At 46.9% G+C, this 22,597-nt stretch overlaps 1 protein-coding gene across 4 annotated transcripts in view; it reads left to right on the forward strand.

The window, feature by feature from the left end:
- THSD4 (thrombospondin type 1 domain containing 4) overlaps positions 1–22,597 on the forward strand; it is a 570,947-nt gene that overhangs the window by 529,746 nt on the left and 18,604 nt on the right. For all 4 annotated transcript variants that reach the window (XR_015252788.1, XM_086711100.1, XM_086711101.1 and 1 more), the window contains 6 exons: positions 2,389–2,564; positions 4,957–5,053; positions 9,534–9,806; positions 16,111–16,240; positions 17,295–17,499; positions 18,078–18,251. Coding sequence is in view for 3 of the 4 variants with exons in the window: in XM_086711100.1 (XP_086567226.1) it covers positions 2,389–2,564; positions 4,957–5,053; positions 9,534–9,806; positions 16,111–16,240; positions 17,295–17,499; positions 18,078–18,251 (1,055 nt within the window). In the remaining variant the exon portion in view is untranslated. The remainder of the gene's footprint in view (positions 1–2,388; positions 2,565–4,956; positions 5,054–9,533; positions 9,807–16,110; positions 16,241–17,294; positions 17,500–18,077; positions 18,252–22,597) is intronic.

A 22,597-nucleotide genomic window follows, 5' to 3' on the forward strand; every position in this document is an offset into this window, starting at 1 on the left:
TAATTAAAGCCATGGCATCGGTGTACTTGCCCATGAAAGTATGGCACCCAAATCAGGTCTACTCTTAATCCTCAAGGAATGCTAATATTCAGTAGCTGAGTAGAGAAAGATGACACAGAAATGAAAGAACAGATGAGCAGCCTAAGAACCAGAGGACAGCAAGCTGAGTGTGGTGTCCCAGACCAAGAATGTTTCCAATAGGATGGAGGGGCCAGTAGGACCGAATGCTGCTGAGACATCTAGCAAGGGGAGGCCTAGAACATGCCCATTGGATTTAGCAACATGGAGGTCCTGGTGACAATAATTATAATTATTTCAGTGGCATAGTGGGGGCAGGAGTCAGGTTGGAGATGTTGAGAAGTGAATGGCAAGTGAGGAAATGGGGAGGCAATATGGACCACTCTCAAGTGTGGTTTTTGAGAGAAAACAGCTCTAAACTTATTCTTCCTTAGTCTCTACTCTTGACCTTCTTTGCCACTCAGTAAGCTGAATTGATTTTATAATTTGGTATTCGGTGTTCCACAGGTGTGCTCTCCCTGTAGCCATGGCAACCAGCCAACCGGGGATGGAGTGTGCCGGGTGGGGAGAATGGGGGTATACCCACCTCTAAACAGGAGGTTCTGCCACCCCTTGGAGCAGCCTGACTCTGCTGGACCCCAGAGACCCACTGTAGAAACGCTGCTGAAAATGTGTTTAAGAAGCAAAGAATCCTTGGGGCGCCTGGGTGGCTCAGTCAGTTAAGCAGCCGACTTCGGCTCAGGTCATGATCTCGCGGTCCGTGAGTTCGAGCCCTGAGTCGGGCTCTGTGCTGACAGCTCAGAGCCTGGAGCCTGTTTCAGATTCTGTGTCTCCCTCTCTCTGATCCTCCCCCGTTCATGCTCTGTGTCTCTCTGTCTCAAAAATAAATAAACGTTAAAAAAAAATTTTTTTTTTAAAAAGAAGCAAAGAGTCCTTATATTTTCGAGACACCTCCTGAAAAATATAAGGATAAAGGGGTCCGGGATTTGCAGAGGGAAACAGGATAAGCCATGAGTTGATAATTATTGACACTGGGTGATGGGTATACGGTTTATTATACTGTTCTCACTGCTTTCGTTTCTATATAAATTTTTCCATAATACATTGTAGAAAATTAAATTTAGTAAGTCTGTGAAAGTGAGGGTGCAGAGATCCAGTGACCATCACAGGCCCACTGTGTATATGACACCACGGGGTCTCCTTTCAACCCAATCCACCATTGGCTTCTGAGTTTCATCGTGTCAGATGCCCTAAGGGAGGAAAGTCAGCTCTCACATGCTGTCCTTTGTCCTCTCATAAACACAAGAACCTTGTTCCTTGCCGCTCTTCTCCTCTCTTACCTCCCCTCCTGAGCACAGACACAGTTTTGTCACTTCTCACCTTCGCCAACTTGAACAAGTTCCCCCCCATCCCTGATCAACGCTCTGACGGGGACATGCGTCTGCTTAGCTGTGTCATGAGGATTAATTTTAACCCTGTATGTGGGAGGGTCAGCATGGCTCCCAGCCTCAGAAGCCCACAGAAGTCAGGAAGGTCATACAAATGAATGAAGGTGATCAGGTAGGAGAGAATCGTGTGACCCTCTTGACCTATCTTTAGTTTTGTCACTTTTAGTAGACACACAAGTAGAAAGAATTATAAGCAAGTTTCTATTTCTGTAAGACAAATAACAATGCAGGCATGATCATAAATGGAATAAATAACCCATAGCCGTCAATAAATGGACAGTACACTGAGACTCAGCCTCAGTGTGGGGGAGTATTAGGGAATGGGGGGTTAGGACAAAGCAGAGCACACAAATCCCATCTAAAGGGCGGTCCTCCTCAGCTCCAGCTGGTTCCTGCCATGACAGATTGTAGAGCCAATGGTAACATGTCTTCTTGTTTTACAAGAGAAGCTAGAAGCTACAGAACCCAAATTGAGTTTGGGTTCAATTATTTCAAAACAAAACAAAACACTATGACGGCCAAACTAAGCCTATCTGTGGGCCAAAATCAGCTCACGGGCTGCCAATGTGCAACCTCTCACCTAGATAATGGGATATACTACAGTTTCCCTTCCCATCCTTTTCTCTTCTTCCTCTAACTTTCCCCACCCCCCTCTCTATTTCCACATTCTTCTCTCCTGACTACTCTTGCCCCTCTTTTCTATCCTAAGTTCAAGGGGTGGAAGGCATTGAATGGGTTGAAGAAGTGAACCAAGAAGTTGAAGAAACCCGAAGGGATGTGATCTAGATGCCTCACCTCCCTCAGGGCCTAGATCAGTGCCTAGCACATAGTGGGTCCTAATGGAACACTTGACGTGGGGTCACTTCACTTTCTTGTGCATACCCTGCCCTTACCCGAGGAATCGTCTCGTTTTTCTCGACAGCTTTGCGAAGTCGTTCTGGCCGCTCCATCATCAACGGGAACTGGGCAATTGACCGGCCAGGAAAATACGAAGGCGGAGGGACCATGTTCACCTACAAGCGTCCAAATGAGATTTCGAGCACCGCTGGAGAATCCTTTTTGGCCGAAGGCCCCACTAATGAGATCTTGGATGTCTATGTGAGTTTGGATGTTTCTGGACTGTTTGAATTTTGCATCTTGCTTCTTCTAAGTCCCACCCTGAGCGCAAATAAGCAACAGATCATTGCCTGTGCTCAATAAAACCATTTGAGCTGAGCCTTTGAGGTGCCTAAATGCTTGGCGTTCACCTCCACCATCCACCTCTGAATGTACCTAGCTCATAGAAACCTTAAACTCTGCCAGATGCTTATTACCCTCAGAGTTTATTGACCCCTTAAAACCATTTTTACTTGTTGAACCAAATCAGAGGCAAAACATACCCTTTATTTCACGAGCATTGGCTCCACTCCCGGCACTTTTTTCCTAATGCTAATTTGGCATGTTTTCTTTTTATGGCAAAAGAAAGCAAATGCCCAAGGCAAGACAAGACCGCTCAAGTTCCCAGCCCTCTTCAAATTCTATGAAAGCAAAGGAAGAAATGAGAACTGCAGAGTACTCCAGACGATGTGCAATAAAGCTTGAAAGAACAATACAGACGTTTGCTACAAGTTCCTTGCCTTACAGAAGACACAATTCGGGATTTATTTTACAAGAAACTAAATTATTAGGTTGCCCAAGAGTATAAAATGGTCCTTATTTTTCAAAGAAACCACTAAAATCCAGTCTTCTTAAAACGCTCAGGACATAAAAAAGGTGACAAGACATAAAACTCAAATCAGGTTTTGATAAAGACAAGCTCAGCCACAGACCTGTACTCTCTTCCCATCTCTAAAGCCATGCTAATCTACATGCTATTTGCTGTCTTAGGATTCTATAAATATTCGTTCTCCAGCTGTACAGTTACACGTTCATTCTTGTTGGGCCTAGTGGCTCATAGACTAGAAACTATAAAAGAAGCCTTGTTATAGTTAATTTTGAATATTTTTTTTTAGACTGTCCAGTTGGTTGTTGGACTCTGGGTAAGTTTCCAATGGCATCAGGGGTAAAAACCCAGGTTGTTAAAGGCCCGGTGTGGGTGGTCTGGGATTCGGTGGCCAACAATAATTTCATAAATGGGACAGGGTTTGCACTGGCAGAATGCTCATGCAGAAGAGGCATGGGGGAGGCAGGGAGGGTTTCCAGCCTCAGACCCACTGTTAAATTATGTGGAAAGAGAAACGAGAGAATTAGGGGTAGATGGTGGGAAACAGAGGTCACCCCACTTCCCCCCTTGGGGCTTTGCGCTCACCACCATGGTTCCTGGGTGTAGGGAGGTCAGTGGTTCTCATGTCTGCCTTCCCACGGGTGATTGTAGAATGGAGGCCCCTTTTCACATGTAGGAAGAAGGTAAGGGATGATGGCGGGCAGAATGGACACTCTCATCAACAAAACAGGTCCCACCAAGCAGGAGTGACTTGGAGACGCTTGTGGCTTAAAGATTCCAAGAGATAGCTGTGATTCTAACCTCTTGCTCCAGATGAAGAAATCAAAAACCGTGAGACCATGGGACTTGCTCTAGGGTATACAACTGGCCAACAGGAGAGCCCCTTTATAAAGCAGTAGGGACAGTGTCTCCTTGCCTGGCTTGTATTTACACTGAGGATTCCCATTCTGCTGCTCCATTTAGCCCAGCGCCCTGCCCCTCGCCAGGAAGGCCATAGGCACAAAGGACTCTGTGTTCCAAAGCCAATAGGGAGGGATTTTTTCTGCAAAGGCCTGCTGATTGATTTTGTGGTTTTTGTCCCAGATGGTGTTTAATTTCTGACTTCTGCTGCTTCCTGCTTGATATCCTGCTTTTGTCATTGGTTCCTGAGAGAACAGGAACCAGGGAGACTTACTTGCCTTACACCTGTTTTCCTGCTCCCCCCCGCCCCCCCCAACTCTCTGTGGCTCTGGAACTTTCCATGGATGAGACGGGATGAGATCCAGAGCGTGAACGAGGGAGAGGGTGGGGCAGACCTTTCCTGAGCCAGCCTCATGGCCAGATAGGGTTCTTTGAAGGAACCTCAGGGATGTCAGGCTGGCTCTGCCCAAGGCGGCTGGCTCTTCTTTGCATGATTTTCTCTCGCCACCTAGTGTTCAAATGTGTTCCCCTGTAGCGTAGACATGGCTGTCTGGGCTATTTTGAGAGCACTGAGCACAAACTAAGCTATGGTATAAGATGGTTGAGAGCCAACAGAAAGATTCTGCTACCATTGGTCCCATCTTCCTATTTGGAATGTATAAAATCTTAACTTTCCCCCTAGTTTTCTTCCAAGTTCTTCATTCTTCAAAAGCAAAGAACAAAAAACAATCCAGGAAGAGCTTTCATTTAATCTGCCACAGGTTCACTAATATGATTAGATCTGAATCAACCCACTCATTAATAGATAGTGCCATTTATACCACGGAAACTTGGCCCACAGGCAAGGTGTGTGTGACAGTGCAGTGACATTGACCTTTGTGTTGTCAGATGATACACCAGCAGCCTAATCCGGGAGTCCACTATGAGTACGTCATCATGGGGACCAACGCCATCAGCCCCCAGGTGCCTCCTCACAGGAGACCAGGTAAAATCTCTTGTGTTTCTGCCAAGCATGCCTGCTATTTCCTTCTAAAGCCCCCCTGTCTCTTCCTGTGCATCTCCCTTGTGTCTCTCAGTCAACATGGAGAAAACCCATGGGCACGCACTTAATATCAGAGAATGCTTTACTATTTGTCTGAGCCTTTGCTGATGAGCGTGTCTCATTCACTTGATTCAAAAATGAGGTGGACATCCTGAATCTATCTTTCCAGTTCGACATTTGGAAGCACCTCGTATTAGGTTCCTACAGCTGCCCTAACAAATTTTCGCAAACTTAGTGACTCAGAACCACACAAATTTGCTATCATACGGTTCAGGAGGTCAGAATCTGTCCAACACGGGTCTTGCTGGGCGGGAACCAAGGTGTCGGTGGGCCATGCTCCTATGGGAGGCCCTAGGGGGCTCTGTCACCCTGCCCTTTCCACGTCAAGAGGCCTCCTGAACTCCTTGCTTCTGGGCCCCTTCCCGCATCTTCAAAGCCAGCTGAGTAGCACCTTCGGATCTTGGGCTCCAACCCCATTTTTCCGTCATCACATCTCCGTCTCTGACTCTCATCCTCCTGCCTCTTGCTCGTGAGCATGCAGATGATGACATCGGGCCCATCCAGACAATCCAAGACAAGTCTCCATCCCCAAATCTTTAACTTCCTCACATCTGCAAAGTCCCTTTTACCACATATGGTAACATATTCACAGGTTCCAGGGATTAGGATGCAAACATCTTCAGAGGGCCATTATTCTGTCTACTTCATGCCTTTTCTCTTGGTCCCCTTTGCTTCTGTCAACACTGCTTTGACTTATAAGAAAAGAATAATGAGTTCACGCCTAGCTGTCTACCTCTTTCCCGTGGGCTTTGCTGATAGACACAGCAGGCAGCCCTCTGACTCCACAGATATTTCTTTACCAAATGATAATGGAGCCCACCACCCAAACGGAGACTTTCTTTTCCATCTTTTGAACAGGAAGGTCTGCATAAATATTAATGGTATCATCACCCACACACTGAGTCCTTGCTCTGTGCCAGATACTGCTGAGCCCTTCACACAGATTAACTCATCAAATTATCACAATAGTGCTCAGAGGAAGGTGCTATTATTAGCCTCATTTTAAAAGTAAGGAAATGGAAGCTTAGATTGACTTATTTGCCCCGGTCCCACAGGGACCTCAGGCCAGCCTGTGTGACTATGTAACTGTTACGCTTCTTTGAGTTACCTGGTCTGACAACTGTCCTGGGAAGTGAGGGCACAGGAGGCCCGGCCCACCATCCTTCTCCAGCCCACCAGATGGATAACCGGGTTATCTGATTGTCACAGGTCAGGCAGAAACCACCTGGCTGCATGGAGACAACAGGGTGTGTGCCCAGCCTATGGGGTGCCCGTGTTGTCCAAACAGCAAATCAGCACAGCAGGAACGACACATAGTCTGAGAAACCAAGTGCAGATGGCAGAATATTGAGGTTACTGAGGTCTGATGCTGATCGATAAGGCAATTGGACAGACTACTTGAAATCATATAAGGTGATGATGACTGATAACAAGCCTGATGAGTCTCAGCTGATCGGTAGCATGGGATTGATGACCTGGGGCAGGCAGGCCCAGAAGGAGTCAGTTGTAGAAAGTTGGTGAGGAGGGGCATTCTGGGAGTCGGCTTTACCCTCCATGAACTCAAATTCAGCTCTGCTGGTTTCTGCTGGCTTGCTTCAGACAAGTCAGGAACTCTCTGAGCACATCCCCAGTCTACAAAATGGTGAGGGGGAAAAAACCCTACACTCCCAGGATTTTTTTGGAGGCGACAGGCAGTGGAAAAGGATTGAATATCAGGTATCCATCCCGGCACGGTGCCCAGTGTATGCGAGGTACGCAAATGATTTTAAAATGTTTTTGTCTGGTAGCATTTTAGTCTCACTTATAGCGGGATGACTAGTCTTGATTCTGTTGATTTAAACTGCATATAATTTAAGCCATGAAATATCTTAAGTAGCCAACGAAATAAGAAATACGGGTGAAGGGTGGGAGAGCCCTAAGTTTTAACCGGATTCTACAGTAACTCTGGGATCTGCCTCCTTAGTTTGTATCGAACTTGAACAATATTCGGTCAAAATAGAAATATATAAAGTAAGATACAAGTGCTCCATAACTGGCCAAACTTGGAAGCAACCAAGATATCCTTCGTTAGGTGAATGAATGAATAAGCTGTCTGGTACCTCCAGACAGTGGAATGTTATTCAGCACAAAAAGAAATGAGCTGTCAAGCCATGAAAGGACATGGAAGAAAGGTCAGTGCGCATTATTAAAGTGAAAGAAGCCGATCTGAAAAGCCTCCACGCTGCATGATTCCAACCATACGACATTCTGAAAAAGGCAAAACTATGAGGACGTTAAACAGGTTCCCAGGGGCAAAGGGGGAGGGAGGGACGAATAGGCAGACAGAAGATTTTGAGGGCAGTGACACTATTCTCAATGCTACCGTAATGGTGGGTACATAGCATTACACATTTGTCAAAACCCATAAATTGTACGTCACCAGACTGAGACCTGATGTAAACCATGGGCTTTGGGTGATAATGGTGTGTCGATGCAGGTTCGTGGATGGCAACAGCTGTCCTATTCTGTGCAGGATGTTGATGGGGGAGGCTGTGCGTGTGTGGGGCCAGGGAGGATATGGAACCTTTCCACTTAATTTTGCTGTGACCCTAAAACTACTCTAAAAAAAAAGAATAAGGTCTATGAAAAAAAAGAAAAGGTAATATGCCCCGACCTCATCCCTCCCACCCCATCCCAAGAGGGAATATCTCTTTACAACTTGGTGGGATTCCACACAGCCCTTTCCTGTGCACATAGAAACACGCTTACAGCCCCTTGGAACCTTTGCCTGCAATCCAAGTGTACAAGGGACATTGCATGCTGGGCTTTTCCAGAAGTCTAACTGAGATCTCACCTCAACTGCAAACCTATTTGAAACTTGTAGAAAATTCGATCTCAGTCAATATGGGGGCCCCCACACACCCCTGATAGGAGTGAAGATCACCATGAGTAAGGTCTGCGGTGCTCAGGAAGCCCCAGCCCCCTGACTCCACCCTCTCCTCGCCTTGGAAATACTTCTCCCTCTCCCTGTGTCTCTCAAAAAAATGCTCTCCACCTTTCCCTCCTTTCTTTCCCTCTTTTCCCTCGACTGGCTGAGTATCTGGGCCTCCTTATCCTTCCTGAGAACTCAGGCTTTCACTGTAGGAAGGAAGAGCTGTTGACTTTCAGCAGCTTGTACTCTCTCTCCTGCAAAACTCTGAGGCCAGAAAACCTAAGGGCTTGGCCACTTGGACTGGGAGAGGAGGAGGAACAGACGCAAGGGGCAGAAAGCAGATTTAATCTCCGGAGATGTCCAGCCACACCTCTGCATGTATGTGTATGCAGGCTAAACTCTGCCGTGCTTTTTCCTCTCGTCAAACAACAGATCGGTCATCTTTCCATATCACAACATATATTTTCTCCGTTTTTTTTTTTGTTGTTGTTGTTCCATTCTTAAAAAAAAAAAAAAAAAAAGGTAACCTAGCATCCATTCATGGTTGTAGCCTGATGGTTTTTAACCAGGACCCTGGTGGACATTTAAATCCACTCCACTGTTTGGCTATTTCAAATAACGCTTTATGGGGCGCCTGGGTGGCACAGTCGGTTAAGCATCCGACTTCAGCCAGGTCACGATCTCGCGGTCCGTGAGTTCGAGCCCCGCGTCAGGCTCTGGGCTGATGGCTCAGAGCCTGGAGCCTGTTTCCGATTCTGTGTCTCCCTCTCTCTCTGCCCCTCCCCCGTTCATGCTCTGTCTCTCTGTCCCAAAAATAAATAAAAACGTTGAAAAAAAAATTAAAAAAAAAAAAAAACAAATAACGCTTTACTAGCCATGGTTGTACATGCAGCTTTACGCAAAAGAATGGGACTATTTGCACGATGAATGTCCTAGAAACTGAATCGCTAGGTCAGGAGGCACGTGCGTGTAAAACGAGGGTGGATGTGACCAAATTGCCCTCCAAAAATTTGTGTCTATCTACCCTCCCCTTCTCCGGTGTATTTCCCTGTACTTTCCATGAGGGGTTTAGGGATGTTAGGGTCTCCAAAGTTTCTGATACTGTCAGGCTAATAAAATTGTGGTGGTTGTTTTTGTTTTAGCATGTGGTTCTTTAACTATGAGTGAAGTTGAGCGTTGTTGTGTGACTTTTGGCTGTTTGCATTTCTTTTTACGTGACTTGCCTCTTCCTGGCCCTTGCCTGCTTCTCCTCCTGAGACATCCGTCTTTCTCTCATTCGCTTTTAATAATGGTTTGGATATTAGGGAAATGAGCATCTGCATGTTTTAAGCACATGTGTTGTGAATTAGAAATGGTGGCATTCTGCATAATTTCTAATGTTGAAGGGATCTCCTCCGTGGGACTCAGTGTCCAGACCGATCTCTCTTCTGTGTGTGCACCTGCCTCTCCTAGGGGAGCCCTTCAACGGCCAGCTGGTAACGGATGGGAGGAGCCAGGAGGAGCGAGAAGAGAAAGAGAGGACCGAGGAGAAGGAAGGAGATGGTGGGGCGCCTGAAGTGTTCACCTCAGGGTCAGCGCAGGCCTTCCCAGTCAGGCATCCCGATGGATTTTCTCCCCATCGACCGGACGATTTGGTGCCGGCGGCACCACAGTCCCCACGGCGAAGCCGGGACCACAACTGGAAGCAGCTCGGGACCACAGAATGCTCAACGAGTTGTGGGAAAGGTGAGCTCGAGTGTGGGCCGGGAGGGTGTCCGCAGATCCCTGCCCCCCGCCCCCGCCACTCGGTGAGGAACGGGTAGCTGGGCTCGAGGCACGCGGCAAACCCTCCCCTCCTTGAGCCTGACTGTGGGATTGGTCACTGGTGTGACGTTGTGTTGAGGCTCCCCAGGAACCCCCCCCAAGCCTGACGATCCCCAAGAAGGACATGCAAGACTCAGAGAAGCTGCCAGGCTTGCAACTTTTACAGTGAGAAGATACAGACGGGCATCATCAGAGGGAAAACGCGGGTGTGGCCAGGTCCGGGAGAAACCAGGGGCCAGCTTCCAGGTGTCCCATCCCAAGACAGTTGCATATGGATGCACTGAATTCTCCCAGCAATGAGGGGTGACCGCAGGAGCCAAGTAATGCCAACCGGAGAAGCCCCTCGAGCTTTGGTGTCCAGGGGGCTTATTGTGGCTCAGTCGCATAGGCACGTAGCCCCCACGTTACCGACATTGGCACCCAGAAGTCAAACTGAGAGACAGGACATGGCCCGAGACCTCAGGCACAGAAAAACAGGCACTCACCCGAATCGCATTGTCGGCATAAACTCTCTTGTCACACTGATACAGCGTGGTCCCAAGACATAGAGAAACACCCCTGTCAGCCGGATATTCCACGGGCTCAAGGGGCCGGTCCTGAAGATGGGCCTTTCTTTGGAGTGTGCAGGGTCTGAGCACCCTGAGTTAACCCTCTCCCGCATGCCACACTCATTAATGGCCACAGAATGTGCTCACAAGGTGCAAGGTCACACAAATACCAGACAAAACTCATTCTCACATCTGAGATTCCAGAAAAAAGCATGCTGACTGGGCTTGAGGTGTTAGCTGGCTTTTAGGCTCACCAGCACTCACAGCTCTCTCCTTTCTGTAAAACCCTCATGCTGTATCATCCCATTATCCCGACCCCGTCGGCTGAGACCCCAGGGACAAGCCTGCAGCCCAACGTCGCCAGCTCTGTGGACTCCTGGCAGGAAGGGAGACCGCACACCAGAGGGCACACGGGGCATCTCCCTAAACCAAAGAAAAGAGAAGAGTTACAGGACTGGGGAGAAGAGTGGATGGTGTGCAGGTGAAATTTACGTAAAGCTGGTCGTGATAGGCTCAAAACAAAGCGTGGCTGTGTGCGAGCGGGTCAGTATCAGTCTCGGTCTGAACCGTGAAGGCGATCCAGGGCCCTGTTTCCTGGAAAGCCCCAAAGCTAAGGTAGATGTGGAATGTGGTGTCCAGAAACCCCTTCTCAAACCTGTGGCACCTGGTTGGAAATGAATGCTGTTTCCCAGTTTCAAGGTGGCCTAGATCCCCAGGGCAAGGATTTGCCTGTGACCATCCAGGAACTGTGATGCAGGGATACCAAATGCATAATAACACCCTTCTGTTTGTAATGAAGTCCTATTGGTGACCCTGGAAGAGCTGTGCTTTGAGGGGAGGTTACCACAGAAACGGGGAGACTGTATCTCAGAAAGTTTCTGCAGACAGGAAACTGACACAGTGAGAATATTGGTTTGGGGACTTTTTTTTTTTTTTTTCTTTTCTTCAAGAGGCTTGTACCTGAAGGCACAAAATCCGGACACTTTGACAGAATTTGTGCATGGAAAAGCCTTTCACCACCGCCTCAAAGCCTTTATCTTGTTCCCAAGCACGTTGGCTTAGTGGCTTTTGAGAGTGGGATTTGGGTGTTCTTCACGGGAGCTGGAGCCCCTCCCACCTGGAACCCCACCAGTCCCATGATGACCGACAACCGGAGAACTGATTTATGGAGCTGATATTGTGCAGGTTTTATCGTGCTTTTACTTAGTTGATGTGCAAAGAACGTGGACTAGAGATTCGCCGGGCTAACCTCTTTTTCAAGCTCTGTGAGGAAAAATGAAATGCCTATAGAATGTGTCTTAACAGAGGCAGAAGGCTAGAGATGATTACACGTTAAGGCCGAAACCACTTTAGTGAGGACCCATCCATGAATCTGAAGAGGTGAGCAGTACAAAATGCAGGTGACGTAGGAACCCAGGGTCCAAATGTGTTCTTACCAAATACTCTGTAGCTAGTGGTATGGTGCCCACTAGAGGAACTGCTTACATTTGTGCTGGGTAAAAACGAGGGAAAGTTATAAAAATAAAAATTGTTGTCATGTGGTTTTATATCAAGGATGGCACGTATGGGAGATTCTCTTCCCTTTCACGTCCGTAAAGATCGCCTGGCCCAGCCTTTCCAGGAGGGTGAGATGTAGCCTTGTCCAGAGACCTTTCGGTTTTGCCTTGGGGACTTAATAGGATAAGGACATAGCTGTGCCATTTGCCAGCTGCCCCTTCATGCTGGTCACACGGTCCTGTGTTCACTGAATAGATGCCACTTACCTTGGTGGTCATTCAACAGGTCTCTTATCTGCTCTCTACCAGGCATGATGGAGGCACCCCATCTCCAAAGATTCTGGTTATCTTCCCCCCAGCCAACCCCAGTCTGTGTGATCCGCACGGAGATAAAAAATCTGCCTCCCTTATTATTCTCTGGTATGGAGCCAGCAAACTGTTTAGACCTGCTGAATGAGCACAGATACATCTCCTCTGGGAAGCCCTTCCCAATTCTGCAAGGTCCCACTTATTCCACGGGACCTCCCGGCAATTCGGGACACATTTTTGTCCCAGCTCCGTGTGGCCTAGCGGTCCCCCCGCATGTACACACACTTTGCGTTGCCTGCACCTGGGATCGTACCAAGCACGCACAGGGGCACCCCTCAGGTGATTCTTGAATTAACGAATATATTGTCACCACATCTCAAGTGGGGTATAGACAGCTTTTAGAAAGCGTATAAGAGTGGCTTTTACATCTTCATTATATCTTAGATACGCAAGGCTAGTGTTGCCTTACTTGTGTTTTATCCGTAGCTGAAAGAGCGTGGATTTATGTATTCGAAACTGAAGAATCTTTTTCTCTAGATTTCCATATTATCTTGTTTAACGTCCTTAATAGAGTCTTTCTCTTTTGCATTGTGGACCCACACACACATATAGACACGTCATCTGCCCCTCAGATGCCCAGGATGACGTGTGCATTCTCTTCTTTACCCTGATAAACAGCACGGCTTGTCCAGTCAAAGAGACACGGAAGACGTGCCTTGGAAATCAAACAAGAGCAGAGATGTACTGTCCCCCACCCCCGCAACTTGTACTCCCAGCCCCTTTGCTCTCCCTCGTGACAAATGGCAGCAGCCGGGGGTGCCCCTCCCTTGGCTCCCTGGAAGGTTTGCTCCCGGCAGCAGTGGCCACACCTGCAGGACAGACGAGGCAGCGTGGATGCGGCAGTGTTTTGCTCAGCAGTAGTGACAGATGTGCTGGGACCAGGACCTTCTGAGCCTACTGGTGCCGCCCAGCTCTTTTATGCACAACACAAATCCACACCCCCTGCAACCTCACCACTTGTCCCTACACAGACCTCCTCCAGTCCTGGTGGAGCTCACCAGACCACACGTTTCCATACGTCTCGTGTGAAAACCTCCCTTTTGGGGAAATGCTTTCAGCATCACGATATCACCATCACAGAGAGGGGCCCCACCCCGAGCATCCCAGATGGCTTGTACTCCATCCAGCATTTTGCCCAGACCTCTGGTCAAAATTTTGGCTTGGCCCCATTGATTCCTAGGGTACCAAGACTAGGGTGATTTAATTTTTTTCTTGCTCTGTATTTTGTCCCTCTCTCCACAGTGCCTCACCGGCCTCTATATACTGTCCCCTGAATTCACTGACTTGCCTCAGTTACTCATTTTGGATTACCTGCGGCACCGTCCCCTCCTCCAGGATAACAGAGTCCTGTTTTGATCAACACACACAACACAAAACCCAACTAAAACGATCCCGGATTTTCCCTGCTGCCTGAAGCCCAGCCAGCACCTGACCTCACCACCCCATTCTTGCTTGCCAGCAATTAGAGGCATAATTGAATGGCACACTGTACAGTGAAGAGATGGCCAGGTGCCATTTTGAGTGACAGTCCCCCTCTCTGCGGAGATCAACAAAGAAAGAAACCATTGTGATCACTGGAGTCACTAGAGCTCTGGTGCCTTCTCACCATCAGAGAGAGAGCCTCTGAACCCATGTCCTCGACTGAACACGGGAGCTGAATGGTGGACAAGTGCTCTGTAAAGGCCGTAAGGGGTCGGGGGAGGCAGGCAGTGGCCAGTGCTAACAGCCCTAAGCAGAACCCATCTCTCCGAGGCACAGAGCATTGCTATGGTTACCTGCATCCTTCTAGCTGAAGATATTAAATTGCCCCCTCATTTGCGTGCCGTGTGGTTGGAATAGTTACTTTTGCTTTCCAGTTCACAAACTTGCTAGCAGAAAAGTTAGACCCACATGGTCCAAAGGGATAAATAATAAGATTTTTACTTAATCCCTTAATAGCTGGGTCCCAAATGGATACCCTGCAAGGCATGAATGGAATCTTATTCATCTTTGTGAAGTGAGCACGATGTGCTTCATGTTCGTTGAATTTAATTAAAAATCTCTTCTTAAAGGAAGCAGGTATGTCACTAGACAAAATTCAATTCCACAAAAATTGTTTGCTTCCTATTAATTAAATTAATTTAAGGGAAAAGTCAGTACTGCTTTTTTACTCAGCTAACAATTATACTTAATTGAGACATGACTTTAAATAATGGTCTCAAGGAATAGCCGCCTTAGAAATTTTTACTAGCAGAGTGGTTTTGAAACACATGACCATTTCAGATTCAGAACTGTCTTACAAACTGTCGAGTTTCTTACGAGAACTTCCCTCTGGCTCGATCATCACACAAGATCAGCTGAAACAAGCATTGACACACTTTTCACGGCTGATGAAATATTGCGACCTTTATGTTAAAAGTTATCCCTCCAGGTTCAATTAAATTGTAGCAAGTTGGAAGTTCAGAAACTCTGAACGCCTGGCCAGTTAGCAACAGAGCTAAGACAGAGCTGTAGAATAAGTGATAGTGTTCTGCCCAGCAGGAATTGTGTAGTGGCCTCGACTGGGGGTTGGCTGCGGGGACAGGCAATTATTTGTGAAGAAGCAACTTATTTTTCAGACCGTTGCTTGGCCTGATGACTTTTCTCTTTGTACACCTTCACTAGTAATACTCCAGAGCTGCCACCAGGGAGCAGCAGAGAGAGGAAGGCAGAATTGAAAGGGCTTTTTTTGAAAGCGACAGATCTCACTTAACAAATTCTGACTTTCTCTCCAAGACAGATTTATCTCATGAAGCCAGTGAAACTCCGCTGTGTATTTAACACAAAACAACAGGGGCGTCTGGGTGGCTCAGTCGGTTGAGCGTCTGGCTCCTGGTTGCAGCTCGGGTCACGATCTCACAGTTTGTGACTCTGAGCCCCGAGTCTGGCTCGGTGAGTCAGTGACAGTGCAGATCCCACTTGGAATTCTCTCTCTCTGCCTCTCCCCTTCTCTCTCTCTCTCTCTCTCTCTCCCTCTCTCTCAAAATAAATAAAAACTTTTTTTAAAAAGTGTTTAAAACAAAACAAAAAACAACAAAAACCCCGAGGAAGTTAGTATGATTTTTTGTAGCAAAGTAATAAAAACAAATATTAGATCTCTGATAAGTAGCCATTCAGCATTTTTATTGAGCAGCTGTTATTCTGCTAGGTACTGGGATTAAAGGGATGGACAAGAATGAGTTCTGTCTCTGAGAAGCTCACTGTCTCATGGGAAGCAGACATCCACTCAAATACCTAAAAATACCATTGGATCAGTACTTTATTCGGGGAATGTGTGAGATGCTTTACAAAGGGGAAGCCAGCTGCTCCTCTAGCCTGTCTTAAATCTTCCTACTTCTCTGCTTCAGCCTGCCTCTTCATCATACAGGCACACGTTCAGCTGCCTGGATGGCCCCCTCCCTCCAAGACACATGTGCACACAGCTGCCCAAACCCAACCGTTCTCTAGGATCCAGCTGGGGCTTCTGGGACCCTTTCTCTGTGATGTCTCCAGAAAACCTGCAAACGGTTATTACTAGTGCTCACAATCTCTCTCCTGCCTAGTGCTATCTTGAACTGTTACGAAAACTATTTTTGCCTGCCTCTAGCAGTTGTGTCCACAAAGAGATCGTAAGCTCTCCGAGGGCAGTGACTATTCCTACCCTTCTTTGCACCCACAGTGCCTGGCGGCCCGTGTGTGTGCGTATGGATTGTTCCGTTTCTGTGGCCTCTCTTCATCGGTACCTGGGTACCTCTGTGCATCTCCACCATTCAAGTGTGCGGGACGGTCCCTCAGAAGTTCTTCTTGTGTTTGCAGGATCGCAGTTCCCGATTTTTCGCTGTGTACACAGAAACACCCACGAAGAGGTTCCCGAGAGCTACTGTGACTCCAGCATGAAGCCGACCCCTGAGGAGGAACCCTGCAACATCTTCCCTTGCCCAGCCTTGTAAGATGGCCTCTCGGTGCGGGTGGCCTTTTGTCGGGTCACTTCTGCTTGCTCGTGCATAGGACCTCAGTCGCAGATACAATCCGGTTTTTAAATCTGTGTACATCTGATTTAGGAACACGAGACTTGGTCTGTGCATAAGCTGCAGGCTGTTCAACACGCGCGCCTGTCTCGGGATGCACACAGTTAACTTGCAGCCCTGACCAGCCAGCCTTTGGTAATCAGGAGCAATTACGTTTTAGCCTGGCGAGGAAAGGAGAGAGGGAAGCAGAGAATTACAGTCCAGCGTGTGGTCAGTGTGGTAGGTGAGCTGTGTACACAGAATAACGCGAGTCACAAAGACAGCAGCCAGGAGGAGTCGGGTAAAGAGTCTCAGGAGAGGTCGGGGCTGGCTATTGAATGATAAATAGGACACTTGCAGAAGGAAGGACAGGGGAAGGGCCCTTAGAAGGGTCCAAACGTAATCTTCAAAGTAACAGATACATTCTCATAGGTAATGAGCATGCGCCCGTGTCTTATTTATTTATTTTTAAAACTTTTTTAACGTTTATTTACTTTTGAGACAGAGAGACACAGAGCATGAATGGGGGAGGGTCAGAGACAGAGAGGGAGACACAGAATCTGAAACAGGCTCCGGGCTCTGAGCTGTCAGCACAGAGCCCGACGCGGGGCTCGAACTCACGGACCGTGAGATCATGACCTGAGCCAAAGTCGGCCGCTTAACCGACTGAGCCACCCAGGCGCCCCGCCCCATGTCTTATTTAACTGAACGACAAAGCAAGGGGACAGGAGAGGATTGTGAAACTGACGAGTAATTAGAAAAAGAAAAAAAAAAAAAAAGGAATACTGGAATAAGATTTCTAAGTTCCAAAGTGGGTTACTGTCCTTTACGGAGCCCGATGGCCCTTGGGCCGACCATTAAGAATGCTCTAGGATGAGCCTCACCCAGAAGGATTCTGACGGTTCCGTGCAGGCTGGCTCGGGCGGGGTCTGGATGTCTTCCTGCGGACCGACAATGACCCGTCCCTGTCGCTCTCTGTCATTCCCGAGCTAGCTGGGACATCGGAGAGTGGTCTGAGTGCAGCAAGACCTGCGGCCTGGGCATGCAGCATCGCCAGGTTCTGTGCCGCCAGGTGTATGCCAACCGCAGCCTGACGGTGCAGCCCTACCGCTGCCAGCACCTGGAGAAGCCCGAGACCACCAGCACCTGCCAGCTCAAGATCTGCAGCGAGTGGCAGATCCGGACAGACTGGACCTCGGTAGGCGGGGCGGGGCGGGGCGCCGCTCCAGAGCTCCCCCTGCAGCGCTCACTGCCTCCCCACCCCCACCCCACCGCCCCGCCCCCACCCCGAGACCTATCAGGACAGCCCTGAGGTCTCCTGGAGGGAACCCGTCCGAGTGCTTCCGGAAGGCCTTTTGTGCAACCCACAGAATAGACCGATGGCTTGGGAGAGTGTTCCCGCCACCCACGGCCAACCTGAAGGGTGAACCCACGCGAGTCACGTGCATACGCGTCTCATCGCTCTCGCGTGTCATGAGAAGCCAGGTCCTTCCCCTCTTGCACCCCTGTTTTACAGGTGACAGAACTGAGGCCCAGAGCAGCAGAGTAGGCGGGACATCCCAGAAGGTCTTAGGGAAAAAACTTGTGAAGTGTTCAGGGCTGGGATCCCCCTCCCCTGGGACAGCACTGCGTGGCGGGGGAGGGGGAAAGAGGAACTCAGCCACACAGTGGGTTCCCTGCTCAGGTGGCAGGTGACCAGGACGAGGGCACCACAGCTAGAGAGGCCCCCGGAGGTAACACCACCCATTCCACTGACGTGATCTTGCTGTGTTTTAGTGCTCAGTGCCCTGTGGCGTGGGACAGAGGACTCGAGACGTGAAGTGTGTGAGCAACATCGGGGACGTGGTGGATGATGAGGAGTGCAACATGAAGCTGCGGCCCAACGACATTGAGAATTGCGACATGGGGCCCTGCGCGAAGAGCTGGTTCCTCACCGAGTGGGGGGACAGGGTGAGCATGGCGGCCGCACACTGGGTTCTGGAGCCAGGCCCGGGGTCCACGTGTTACCGGGCGCCCCAACACCACCAAGACAACTCGCCCGCGAGAAATTACTAGACTTACTAGAAACCACCAGACTTACTACAAGTTACTAGACTTACTAGAAATTACTAGGATTACTAAAAATTACGAGGGTAATTTCTGACTTTGGGGAAAAGGCCCAGAGACGACCTCTCGCAGGCTTTCTATCCTTATAGGAAGACGGAGGGGCTCCAAGAGGGAGCACTGGGTGTGAAAGAATATTAGTTCTCCTTTGCACCCCAATGAATATTAAATAGGGAATTTACTATTGGATTTCTAGCCATCCCAGAACTCCTTTGTGTTCAGAGTAAACTGGGCAAATTTAGTGCACAAGCAGATGAATAAAAAATGACGCTGGGCTTTCATTTTTCTGTAGGGAAGACTTTTTAAAATAATGTTGGATGGGGCACCTGGGTGGCTCAGTCCGTTAAGCATCTGACTCAGTTTCAGCTCAGGTCATGATCTCACGGTTTTGTGAGTTCAAGCCCCACATCCGGCTGTGCACTGACAGCTAGGAGCCTGCTTAGGTTTCTGTCTCTCTCTCTCTCTCTCTCTCTTCCTCTCTCTCTGCCCCTCCCCTACTCACATTGTCTCTGTCTCAAAATAAATAAATAAACTTGAAAAAAAAATTTTTTAATAACGTTAGATGAAAATAATTTTTGTCAGATATACATAAAACCTGCAGCTAAAATATCGGTGTCCTGTAATATAAAAATTTATGATACAAACACAGAATTTATGATACCAATTTAAGTTATGAAACAAGGGAACAAAATAGCTTGAAGTCTGGAGCACTTAAACCCTTTTAATCCTTAATCCATTGTATGTAACCTCATGAAGAATATGCAGTGCTCAAGGTAATAAGTTCTTCTATGAATATCCAATGACTTGTATGTCCAAACAGACTAGAAACTTAGAAATTTTTCTGAAGGTTCACATTCCCTAGAGCAAATGAAAGTTTCAGAATGCTTGTGTAAAGGCTAAAATAGCTGAAATTATTTTCTCAGGAAATGCTTCATCTTGATCAATCATTATTCTAGAATGCAAAGAAAATTATTTACAGAAAACAATGTAGTTAATAATAGGCTATATGCAAAGATAGGCAATGCAAGACAACTGAGTTTCTAATGCATTTCAAATATTTAATCTAAAATATTTAATCATCGTTCCTTTTTTAATGTTCACTTATTTGTTTTAAGAGAGAAAGAGAGAGCACCACCCAGGCGCCCCTTAATCAAAGTTCTTATATGACTACACACTTAATAACTTACCTCCACTTAATAAAATAGTAAAAATGCCATTTTCTGCTTTTTTAATGTGCATTTGCAAACATTTTCTCTCACAGAGTTTTTCACTTAAATTATATGGATTTCCAGGGCATCTGGGTGGCTCAGTCAGCAGAGCATCTGACTCTTGATTTCACCTCAAGCCATGATCTCAAGGTTTGTGGGATTGAGCCCCATGTCGGGCTCTTCACAGACAGTGTGGAGCCTGCTTGGGATTCTCTCTCTCCCTCTCTCTCTGCCCCTCCCCCGCTCACACATGTGGGTTCTCTCTCTCTCAAAAATAAATAAACTTTAAAAAAATAATATGTATTTCCAATTAAAGAGCTAATGTAATTATGGACAAAAAATAATAACATTCACTTTTTCTGGTCATATAGTAACATATACTATTATAAAAAATATGAAAAAAATCAGAAAAGTATACCAATAATCTCTTCACTAGCAGATAATAATTTAAGATTTGTAAGCTTAAAAAAAAGCTACTGTCAAGCTTTTTCCTACTCATACATACCTTACATACATAGCTTTTTTTTTTTTTTTCAGAGAGAGAGAGAGAGAAAGAAGATGCAAGCAGGGGAGAGGAGAAAAAAGAGAGAATTTTCTTTTTTGAGAGAGAGAGAGAGAGAGAGAGAGAGAGAGAATCTTAAGCAGGTTCCACGCTCAGCATAGAGCTTGACACAGGGCTCAGTCTCACAGCCGTGAGATCATGACCTGAACTGAAATCAAGAGTCAGAAGCTTAACCAACTGAGCCACCCAGGCGCCCTTTATACATATCTCTTTTGTACTCATTCATATTTGAAGGATACAAATCATAATACTACACATGTATAATTTGGTAGCCTTCCTTTTTCATGTATGTATTAATTATAAACATGTTGATGGCATTAGAAACCTTTAAAGCATGACTTTTAATTAGACTCAGCTATTGTTTGTCTACTATAACTGAATCGACCCCTATTCTTTATTTCCCTTCCAAAAAAGACTTGTAAATTTCCCTCTAATGTAAATTTACTTTGCATTTTAACATAAGTACTTGATGGATCTAACTCATGCCTTAAAATTCTAAATGGAGGAAGGGGTGACCACTTCATTCTTCTGTTAGGAGAACTTTTTTGTTCTTTTTTGGAAAGATGTTTTAAGCCATGTGAGTTTAGTCCTGTGTTGTAAGAAATTTGGTTTATCTACCCCTAGAACGTGTCATTATTCCTGAATGTTTGTGCTTGGAGTAGATGAGTGGGAAGGGGGTGCAGGTGGCTTTAGGGAAAGTGCATTGGCTGTGGCATCACTTCCCCCAAGGGCTTATTTCTCATTATACCTTGAGTAAGCCGCTCTCTGACCCTCAGTTTCCTCATTGGTAACGTTGCTGAATGAGCATTAAGGGGTAACATATTCGAAACCATGACCTAGATGAGACTGGGACCTTGGAGTGGGCTTTTGAGTCACGACTTAGCCTCACAAAAAGGGTCAGACCCCAGGAATGACCAGCTGGTGGCAGTCTTTCACATGTAAGTAGTGGCTTTGTCTCAAAATCAACCCTGTTGAGCTGTAGTCTCAACCACGCAATTTTTTTTGCAACTGGAAGAAACATGTGTTGAGCACTTAATGCCAGGCATGAATGAGATCCAGCTTCCATTTAATTAGCTCAAGTGGGAGAGATCAAAGTGTGAGTGAAGTTTACAAACACTTAAAGGATCCAGAACACATCCTATTGCCCGATTGCAAATAAAGTTAATTAATCTCTACCTGATTGAATTGAGGTTGTAAATTCACATCTGAATCTTCTCTTAAACTTCCAGGGATATATAGTTTTTCTGACTCACTGACTCACCTTAAAAATATCCTTGCAGCTCCTTTTAATTGAGGGTGGACCTTATGAGACATCGGCATCATTGACTTTTTAATTCAAAAAATAAACTTTAGTGACAAGTTTAAACACACGTGCAATATTTAGTCACAACAGAAAAAAAATTGGGGGGAGGCGCCTGGGTGGCTCAGTCGGTTGAGCATCCGATTTCAGCTCAGGTCATGAACTCACGGTTCATGGGTTCGAGCCCCACATTGGGCTCTGTGCTGACAGCTCGGAGCCTGGAGCCTGCTTCAGATTCTGTGTCTCGCTCTCTCTCTGCCCCTCCCCTGCTCACGCTCTGTCTCTCTCTGTCTCTCAATAATAAATAAACGTTTAAAAAAATTTTTTTTAACTTTTTTAAGTCCACCACCCTCATGTCTTAAGGATATTTTCCAAGAGAAGAAACAAAACATTGAGCTTTTTGTTAATTACAGAAGATGATACAGGAACCTGAAGTTCAGGAATAGCCATTATGGCCTCTTAGTCCCTCAAGCCCCAGTTGGGCCAAGTTTAGCATTTTGGCTGTAGCTGGAGAGAGAGGACAGTCCTCACCACAGGGCTGCTTAGGCATTTCATGATGCCTCTCAGTGTTTTATCAGCCCAGAGGTTCAGTTAGGAGTCAGGTCCTTTTCTGACTACCAAGAGGATCTGTCCCTTTTAGGCACATCCTTCAGGGACAGTGAGTGGGTGTGTTTCGGTGCCTCAAGTTGAAAGGTAGTCTGTGCTTCCTGGTAGAGATCCATGGTTCCCCCTGATTCCTGCTGAGAGACTTCCTGAGCCAGGTTTGGGGTGGGTAGCTACTTTCAAGTCGAAATGTGTTGTGCTTTTCGCTGCGGTTGTATGCTAAAGTCAAGCTCCTCTACATGGTTCATCCCTGTAATGTTCTCTCATTGGGTACTTGGCTCGACCCGTAACATTCTTCTTTAAAATTAAGCACATGGGGGTCTGAGGACATTTTCCCAGATGCGTGTATATGACTTGGTTTGGAAAGCAGAAATTAAGTTAGTAGGTCAAATGGAAACTACATGGAAAGAAATATTCTTAGGGTTTGAAACAGGAAGATAACTTAGATTCAATTCACCTTGTATTCTTCAGGAGGATTTAACTATCTTGAGTGTTTGAAGCTAAGAAAGAGACCAGATAA

The sequence above is a fragment of the Puma concolor genome, chromosome B3 (genome assembly GCF_028749965.1).
Source record: "Puma concolor isolate L17-30 chromosome B3, mPumCon1.1.hap2, whole genome shotgun sequence".
In the NCBI taxonomy this organism is placed as follows: Eukaryota; Metazoa; Chordata; class Mammalia; order Carnivora; family Felidae; genus Puma; species Puma concolor.